This window comes from Morone saxatilis, unplaced genomic scaffold (genome assembly GCF_004916995.1).
Source record: "Morone saxatilis isolate NCDOM2014 unplaced genomic scaffold, NCSU_SB_2.0 Contig15, whole genome shotgun sequence".
Lineage (NCBI taxonomy): Eukaryota > Metazoa > Chordata > Actinopteri > Moronidae > Morone > Morone saxatilis.
In genome coordinates this window covers 17,605,606-17,615,356 of record NW_023339707.1, presented here as the reverse complement: position 1 = coordinate 17,615,356, position 9,751 = coordinate 17,605,606, and the positions used below count along the sequence as shown (strand labels likewise).

General features: G+C 42.3%; 2 protein-coding genes across 4 annotated transcripts in view; one reads left to right on the top strand and one right to left on the bottom strand.

Annotated features, from left to right (window-relative positions):
* The window catches only part of LOC118324766 (ninjurin-1-like), an 8,763-nt gene extending 1,770 nt beyond the window's left edge, over window positions 1-6,993 (bottom strand). Inside the window, exons 1-2 of the mRNA XM_035657226.1 lie at window positions 6,730-6,993; window positions 791-1,028 (exon numbers count right to left, since the gene is read on the bottom strand). Of these exons, the coding sequence (XP_035513119.1) occupies window positions 791-1,028; window positions 6,730-6,774 (283 nt within the window). The 5' untranslated portion in view covers window positions 6,775-6,993. The remainder of the gene's footprint in view (window positions 1-790; window positions 1,029-6,729) is intronic.
* Window positions 6,994-7,263: 270 nt separating this feature from the next.
* Window positions 7,264-9,751, top strand: part of LOC118324682 (serine/threonine-protein kinase WNK2-like) — a 40,549-nt gene continuing 38,061 nt past the window's right edge. For 2 of the 3 annotated variants that reach the window (XM_035657129.1, XM_035657128.1), the window contains exons 1-2: window positions 7,264-7,893; window positions 8,229-9,056. In XM_035657129.1, coding sequence (XP_035513022.1) covers window positions 8,409-9,056 — 648 coding nt within the window. In that variant the 5' untranslated portion in view covers window positions 7,264-7,893; window positions 8,229-8,408. The remainder of the gene's footprint in view (window positions 7,894-8,228; window positions 9,057-9,751) is intronic. The other variant, XM_035657130.1, reaches the window with a different exon arrangement.

Sequence of the window (9,751 nt, the reverse complement as noted above, 5' to 3'; positions counted from 1 at the left end):
GATTTGGTGGATGGAGGGGGTCAAAGTGGGCAGGCCTTCATGAATGCATAAATGTGTGATGACTCTATGTCTCTGACTTGACCTTGTTTCTGACACATGAGGCTTTAGAAAAACTATGGCCTTCAATATTTCAGTGAAAAGTGATTAGATTTTAGATTAATAAGATTCTAGATTACTAGAAAACAATTTATGTTACTATATACCAGCAAGATTGTTATATTACAGGTATGGAGACGATACTGACATATTTTTTTATTTACTTCTCCTGCAAGAGCTGAGATGAGTCAGTGTGACCAAGTTAGAGTTCACTGACCCACTATTCAGTCCTTCAGAAGAAAATTAACCGGCACTGGTACATCTCATCCTAACTCATCTTTACATCTTCATGGGCCTGTTTTTCCCCACCCCAGATATAGCCTTTAAAATGTAGACATCCTCAAAGTCTCTGTCTTCTTTCTATTTACTCCAAGACGTGCAGAGACACGTACACTGACACACACATACTGACATATTTACACACACACATACACAGCAGATAAATTAAATAACTTCCCTCCCTGGACTCCCAGGGGCACTAACTGAACTCTGACCTGGTGTTAAGTCTGGTTGCCATGGTTACAGCCAACTGGTAATAGGTTGTTTGTCAGGAGTCAGTGGACTTGACATTGCTGAGGGACAAGGGTGGAGGAGGATGAAACACAAAGGGCATGTGAAGGTTGTGAAGCTTGCCAGACAGCAGACACACCTCTTGTATATACCAAAAGGGCTCGGGCTGTGTTTATTTTCTCACCTATGAAGATAAGCAGGACCCCAACTGTGACCTGCAGACAGAGGGAGATGCTGATTAGGGTGATGATGGGGGTGTAAAAAGAGAAGTTTGGCCCCTGCTCCAGCACAGCCTTTAGCTGGGAAGCATTAGCCATCAGTAGAGCCACATCCAACATGCTCTCAGCTGCACTCTTCTTATTGGCATAGTGGTTGATGTTAAGAGGGGCTGGGCTGTCGGGCCAAGCATCTGGACGAGAGGCCTGGGGAGAGAAGAAAGTAACTGGCACAGAGATCATGTTGATGGCTTTGAGATAACGCCTGAAAGTAGAATGCCTGGAGATAAACAGAAATGCATGCTCTGTGCTGCTGCGTCTTGTTCTCCCAACAGAGCAACAAGGCAGCATGTTGATGAGACTAGCAGTAATTTTGTGCTTCCTGTGCAGTGATGGTGAGGATCTGGTTATCATTCTGACCTAATTAGCACAAAGCGCAGCCATTATAGAAGAGTGACCTATGAAAAACAGAGCCATTAGTACAGCAAAGAGATACTGACACGCTGGTAACAGACCCATTAAAACATGGTGAACATGAGCAAGTCAGTGTAAGCGGTGTTCCACTCGCTATGGTTTCAGATGATCAAATTCAATCTGCACATTTTCTTGTTCTCCGAGCATATCATACTGTGTGTGTTGCTGTGAGATCCCTATTGCACTCATTTTGTTGACTTGTGACAGTGTCTGTCTTGTGGTTGAAAACATAATAATGGGTAAGCTGTGACCCTTCAGTTATATCCTGCTCATACACCCCCGTCCCTTGAAGCAGGATAACAGAGTTAGCTAAATAACTGCACTGACTAAAGCAGTATTCAGCTAACTCACCCCAGAAAAGGCTCTTTTTTGCAACATCAGCATCAATCCTGCTTTGTGAGACAGCCCTGGTGATTGTTTAACATTTAGATAACAAAATGCATCTAAATGCACAGTATTTCATGTGTTATATTACATATTCTATACACCAGGGACTTGCTGAGTGATCAATAGTTGATTCAAGCATTAAAGAAAATGAATCTTAGTTTTAAGTTGAATACTACAACCTATTGATTCTTTTGTGGGTGTTGATTATGTAATAAAAGCACACTAGCTAGTGTTAGTTAGTGGGTGTGTGTGTGTGTGTGTGTGTTTGTCTACTCCATCCCAGTGGCCTCTGCACCGGCACCATTAAGAGAAAAACATGTTCTGGGTCAGCAGGTGGTGGATAAACAGTCTGCTAGTTGATAAATAAATAAATCGCTCTCTTTCAAAATGATAAAAAAACATCTTCCTTTGGATGCACTGCTGCTGAATGAACACCCAATTGGAACTACTTTTCAGCAATGAATGGCTAACACCTGAGCATCATCACTAAAAGACTTGGTCGTGTCAAGGCCTAAAACTCGCTCACCCACTGCAAACCTGAAATAATCAGCAATGCTCACAGTATCTTCCTCGACACTGAAGCCTTCCCCTTTTCTCACAACACACCCCTGCAGCTGCAGAGAGCATGGTTTGTCGGGGATTAACCAAACCACAGAGCTGGTACGATCTGTCTTCCCTCTGCTCCAGGGATAGAGACTAAAAGAGAGAAAAGAAGAGCTGTACCCTCTAATTTGCTACGGGGTAGGCTACAGTGAATTACAATGTCTTTAGGAGATTCACAACAATCAGCTGGCATGGTTAAATTGATGTATGAGGGGGAAGTACAAACTGCACAGAAGGTGTGGTAGTGGGGGTTGGAGAAGAGCTACTCTGGTTGCAGTAATTATCCTGATGAGTTTTTTTTTTCAATCCTGTGATAACTACTGGACAAGCCATGTTTAATTCTCTTAATAAGCCATTGCTTTTTAGGACATGGATTACACGTGTAACTGGCCAAGTTCTTCATCTGGCAGAGTACCTAATATAATTTTAGATTTTATCATTTGGCATTGCTTCATGTGAACACTGCAGAGACATCCCGTCAACATCCAGCAAACTTAAAAAAAAAAAAAAAAAGGCTCCATGAGCTTTCTCCAAATCTTTTTCACTTGGAGCCATAATGCCCTGTGGTAAGACTCATAACAAGGAATTAAGCAGCTCTTCAAAACATGTTTCCCTAGATTTCACGGGGAAAAGGCAATGTGGTGTGGTGTAGTGCCTTTGTGACTGTGATTTGTGCCAAATGCCACAAAATGGCACACTGTCATGACGTGTCAGGGTCAGCCATTCTGCTCTCAAACACTGACACAGGCTTTTCAAAGACAGCCCTTTATCCCAGAGTCAACAGACCACAGTGAGATAATGCTCGTTGTGAGATCACAGGTTGGAAACGTGTACTCAGTATGTCTAGAAACACAGCAGCTGATTTTTCTCCAAAATTCAAACATAAAGAACTCCTTTTGACGTATTGTATTGTGTGTATAGTAGGCCAAAAGTAAAGGCCACCTACTCAGGCAGTCCTAACTTTTTTCAGGATTAATCCTGCTGTCTACACATATCATATGGCTGAGAACATAAGATAACAACTAATCACAGCAGAGGAGACAATGTAGAACAATATAGGCCATATATAGTCCATGGTATTTCACACTGTGCTGTCGTGAAGGAGAGTGCAGAAATCCTTATTACAGGATGCATCTGAGCTAGGCTTTCATTTGGATAACACCTCAAGTTGAAAAACATGCAAGACAACCTACATTTGCATATTTGCACTGACTTTTCTTTTCCCGTTTGAGAAACAGAGTGCTTGTCAGTCACCCAGGCATCTATTGTTATTTTGCACATACTAAAACGAATGGTTCTCATTAAGTCAATCGTTCTGTACTGGTCCTAGGTTTCAATGCTTATTTTTGTGATGAATTATTCACACTGCGTTCCTTGTCTGAAATAGACTCAGGGGACACATTGAGGAGAAAAAAAGGGAGGAAGATGAGGAGGGGAGGGAAGACGGAGAGAGACGGAAAAGTTGTTTGAATCTGTTTTAACTCTCAGTTATGCGTCACTGAGGAATAGCTGACTGTTTCATACAATACTTTTTAGCATATCCTGCTTTCTGCAGAATCATATCAGGTATCACTATTATTACAGTTATAAGAAAAGCAGATGATTGAAGTAATTTATTCATAGAGGACCCCTTCGAAGGATTAATGTTGTGCTGCAAAGTGCTAAGAGACGTTCGGTTATATAAGCTGAACAACTACATAAATGAATTAGTAGATACATAATGAATAAATACCACCTAAACAACCTGTACTGCCTGTACCATAATTAGGAAATAAAGAATATTTTCCAGTTTTAGAATTATGTTTAATATTTATTGATATTTACATAAAATGTGAAAGCACAGTAGAAAAAAACACATAAAGCAGAGAGAATAGGGACATAGTCACAACAGTTTACTGTCACTTGTCGAGTGAGTAGTAAAATGCATCTTCTAAACAGGATTATAAAGGAAAGCTGAAGGTGGTAGAGAGAGAGGGGATGACACACAGCAAAGGGCCAAAGATATGACCCAAACCCATGTCCCCTGCAGCATGGACCCAGCCACTGCACATGGGGCCCATCTCCACCAGGTGAGCAAACTAGGCAAAGCCCTAAACAGGATTTTAAAAGTAAAGGAAGAAGAAAATCTCATACTGGGTTGTTAACTGTCAGTCTGCGGGGGAAACATGAAAATGCATGATCACTGTTAGATTGTAGCTGAACAATGGAATGGAGAGGAGTAATTGGGCTGAAAAACTACAGGGCCTGGAGGTAATTTACGGAAAGATCAGGTTAAGCAAGATTCAAACGGATGCCTTTTCCTGCAGTACGTAAAAAATAAAAGACAGCTTCTTTACTTCCACAGCTGCCTACTACCCTTTCACTCACGAGGAAATACAGTTGTGTCCCATCATAAATAATTATCTTAATGTCTTCCTCATAGCTAGTTGCAGTGCAACTTCTTGTTGGCTGCAATTTCTAAATTCCTGATATTGAACCTAAACCTTAAACCTAATTGAATCATAAAATAGATTAAATTATACATAAATAGACTTCTCATTGTGTATTCAATGGCCTACTAAAGTTCTGGCTTACTTCCAGGCAGAAGAAATGAACTCATTCAACTTGCACACCTAATCCTAAACTTTACCCCCTTTTCCCACATTGTCACACTAACTGATTACAGCTAAGTTAAATACCTGCGTGTCAGTTACTGTGAGAGTATTGCTTTGTACCACTTAGTTCTGTATCTGACATGGAGAATGCTCTTTCCAGAAACAATGCAGGACACCACTTAAAGACACGTTGAGACCGTGCATATATTATTTAGTTAATTGAACTTGCTTCTGTTCAGCAACATGATGAAAAAGCAAATGAACTTGCATCTGTAACTGCATGGGTGTGTGTGTGTGTGTTTCCCCTCCTTTTGTTTTTTTTTTCATACATCAGCACTTCTTTGCTTTCCATCCATCATGTCCTCTCAGCAAGCTCCCTCTCTCACTCACCTCAAACACTGGCCCTCTTCCAGATGAGGATCGACCCAACTGTAAATCTAATTTCCATGATTCTCTGTAGGGCTTTTAGTTTTACAGCCTTACACAGTGCAAAGCAAACATGGCTGTTTCAGAGCATGGTCTATCGCTCAGAAAATCTCATTCTAGAGAAAGTTGCAACGCAAAACCTAATGATCATCAGAAAAAACAAAAGGACATCCTCAAGAATGTGCTAGTGCTGCACTGAAATCTGACACCGAATCTGATTGGTCTTAGATTTCAGTGTAAAACAGGCACAGATATTAAAAGAGTGTGGAAAGTCTGCATATAAGATCTTCAAACAACCATGGATTGATTCCATTCTTATCGACTCACAGTGGAGGAAGACACATTGTAAATGAGACCAGTTGCTAATTTTATTGAGCGTAAGGGTATTACGTTCTGCATCTGTTGGCTGAGCTCTGACAGCGACAAGACAAGGAAGTACCTCTGCCTGCCAGGGTCTCTCTCTCTCTCTTGCTTCTCCCTTCTTCCTCAAACACACACACACACACACACACTTACATGTCCATCTGAAATTAAATGGTGCTATTAAGACAGTGCATATGGAGATGACATAGCGAAGTCCATCTCCTTGCCCTGTAAAACTGGATGCAGCTCTGAACCACCATATATTGTAATTACTTGTCAAATGGCAACTTCAATCACCACATAAAACCCAATAAACACTCACTGTCCTGCAACAATCTAATTGTGCCATGAAATAGGATGACATTACGTAAAAGTGAAACTATGTGTGTGCATGTGTTTGTATGTGCATTTTGACCGGGGAAGTGGAAACAAAGAAGCACATTCAGTATTTATAAGGTCACTCAGGTGCCAACAATGTTTCACTCTTCAACTGAACCAGACTGTCACCTGATAAGCAGGCCCGAAACAGACATTTCTGTTTAAATGTTTCCTTTTTTTTGACTTGTTTCTGTGTGGATGTGCAGTCTATCCCATTCAGCATCATTTCTGGTCTGCAAAGTTTAGAAATTGTTTCCCCCCCTCATATAGATTACATTTAATATGAGAAGAGGTCACATGGGGTGGATGCTCCAACATGATCACCTTACATAAAAATACAATAACACCGTAAACTATGGCTTTTACTGTGGCTATTACCACAACTTCACAACTTTAGTATTCATTGTATGACTGCTGCATTGAATTCTCTTCAATTTTCCAGGTACTAAATGTGTCCATTTCTAAGCACTTATTAAGCACGTTTCCCCTGTGACTGGATATAGTTGTTTTCATGAAAGCAAGATTAAAAAATCCCCTTGGTGTGCAGACAAACATTCTAATTTCTTGCAGTTGTCACAACTTAACATACCAATCTATTCTACTTCAAATCAGTCACATATATAAATATAGCCTAGTATGGCATTTACCTGTTTCCCTTTTAAAAATGGTTTCAAATATCTTACCTCAGTCCCACTTCCCCTGTTACTGCTGCTGATGTTCATCATCATCTCCCCATGCGTGTGTGCTACTGCACCTCCGCTGCAGGCTGCAGCTCAGAGGAAATTGAGCTGCAAAGTGTCCTGTTATACGGGAAGAGAAGACGAGACCTGCAAGCATATCGCCTACTTAACAGATGCACATGCACCTATTCTGTCATGTGCCACAGCAATGATGCATACATTTTCATTTATCTTTTTTTGTTGTTGTTGAGGAAATTGTGTTGTACAGCAAGCTGTTGAGCCGTGAGTGAGCAGCAGAGAGAAAAGACACGTGATTGGACAGAGTTGGTTGAAGGGCGTGAAAGAACTGTATACAGACAGATAATAGGCTTTTTAAAAAAAAAAAAAAAAACGAGGAATAATCATTTAACCGCTTTGTCGTTCACTTGCACTGGAGTCTTTGTAGGTCTTTTTTTTTCTCTCCATGTGAAATATAACATGTGTCACTCTACAGCAGTATGAGCAGGCTCCTCCGTGGTGTCCCAGCGTGCAGTGTTATTGGACGGTCCCCCCTCCACTCGTTACCAGGGGCGTGGAACCAAGCGAGCTGAATGGGGAAACACATTTGTGTGTCTCGCCGTTTAATCTAATGGGGGGAAGAGAGACGGAGGCAAGCGAAAATAGTTGTCCGAGTAAAATTAATTGCAAAAGGAAGAGGAGGGTAAAAAAAAATTCCCCTGTGTGTTAAAGCGGCCCGACTGGTTTTATGTGTTTTTTGGTAACTACCCGCTCCGCATACAGACAAGCAGCCGCGGCGGCATCGTGTGTAGCTGCTGTATCTGCAACCCGAAGAGAGAGGGATGCGAGGACTTGGAAGGAGATAGATACAACGGATTTATCTATTTTATTTTATTTTTCTTCTTGTCACTGTGGGGTTTGTGTTCAGACTTGCTTGAATTTCTTTGCGTTTTTTTTGAGGGGGGGGTGGTTAGCTCTCGTACGTGTAAAAAAATGGGGATAATATGCAGATAGGGCGTTTTTTTTTTTTAATAAAAAGTCCACCTTTTTTCTGCCGTGGACAGTCGGCTAACGTTAGCGACCTGGTAGGTCTGCAGTGTCCGTGTATCGCTGTGGAGTTGTTTTATTAGCCGAGGTGTTTGGTCGGTTTTCATCGCTTTTTTGAACTCGGTAAGTCGTGTCACATCTGTTAATAATAGCATGTTTTTTTAAAAAAAGACTAAGCTAACCTTCAACCATTCAACGTTAGTTTTCTGAATTAACGTTAAGAGCCTGTTTTGGCTAGTCTTGGCCGATGGTGGCTTCTTCCTTAACGGTGTGTTTTTAACTCATGTGCTCGTCTTTCCATCCACCTGCTTTTATTGACGCCAACTAAACTTAAAACTCCGTAATGACTTGACGCCTTTAAACCCGATATACAGCTTCAGCGTCGCCCCCACACGCACCAGTATTTGTTGGGGTTTTTCTGTCTACTAACAATTTTAATTTTAATTATTTTTTTGCAGCCTTTGATATCGGATGAAATCTCGTCTATGTCATCCATCCCGGTGTTGTTAGGGGCCTCTGCTGGCAAACTGCGTCACCGAGTGGGCGCTGCAGGTACTCATCTCTAAATCTGCATGTTGGGAAGTCTGGCCATGGCACGAATGACCTGGAAACCAAAGTGACTGAACTTCTCAATCACCATGGAGCCGGAGGCGAGTTCAAACTCCGAGCCCCACCAAGAACCGAAATATCCATCTGTACCCAACTCTCAGTGTGAACTGGGCGTGAATATGTACGAGGCCATGGGTGATGGAAATGTCAATCTCGTGGACTCAGTAGTGAGAGGTGGGAGTGACCCCAGTGCATGTTCTTCCTCCAGCTATCAGAGGATTGTGCATCAGAGATTCATCAGGAGAAGTCTGTGGTTCTCGGACACGGATGAGCAGGCCTACGAAGCACCTGAATGTGATAACAGGAGTAAGATCCTGAACATAAACCTGCGGACAATAGTGGACAGGACGCGGGGGACTAGTGGCGGGATACAGGAAGGTTCCAGCACTGAAAGTCAAGGTGGGCAAAAAGAGAGTGCAACGGAGAGCGCCAGTGCCGATGAGGAGAAGGAGAAAGGTGGAGATGCGTTAAATCTTACGTGCAACGATGCTGGCAAAATGGCTATCAAGGCAGCCAGTGAGGAGAATGAGGAGGAGGCAGAGATGAAAGCAGTCTCCACATCTCCGGGAGGAAGATTTCTCAAATTTGACATAGAGCTGGGGAGAGGCTCCTTCAAGACGGTCTACAAGGGCCTGGATACTGAGACCTGGGTGGAAGTGGCCTGGTGTGAGCTTCAGGTAAAGTACTGAAACTATCCATCACAATTTACAGTCTCTGTCTGTGACACCAAAGCACCGTGTCGGCGTCATTTAAGTATACCCAGCATCCTCTATACCACCCTTTTTTTTTTTTTCCCAAATTCTTGTACTTGCAGATGGGCGTAGGAGACGCACAAAACAATAAATGTAAATGTATTGTAATATCTATCTTCACGTTTTTGTTTTTCAACACAAGAAACAGATTAAATTTCATAGAAACGGGGGAATGCCAGACCTCCCTCTCTGTGCTCCCCCCCTCTGTCCGTGAAGGTTCACACATCACGCTTCTATAATGGTGATGTCTTCAGGGAGCTGTCAGTCAGCCAGAGTCTCGTGGGGAAAGTCCACTAAGTTTCAAATGGGTTACCACTACATTTTAAATGGTTTACACAGGAAAAGTGATTGACAAGCGCTAGCTGCTGATGTGGAGCCCCATCCCACCACTGAAGCATAGCGATCAGCAGTTTTGCAAATGCACGAGGAGAGTCTATCTTGTCTTGCATTACACAGACACAGGAAAATCACCGGCTTAGACTGTGCAAAGGTATTAGCTAATTATTTCCGTCCTTTGGAGACTGCAGCAGAGATTACCTCTCTCTCTCCCTCTCTCTCCCAGGAGGCTTAAGGGGGACTACAAGTAAGCATGACTGCCCCCCCCCCCCCAGAAAAAAAAA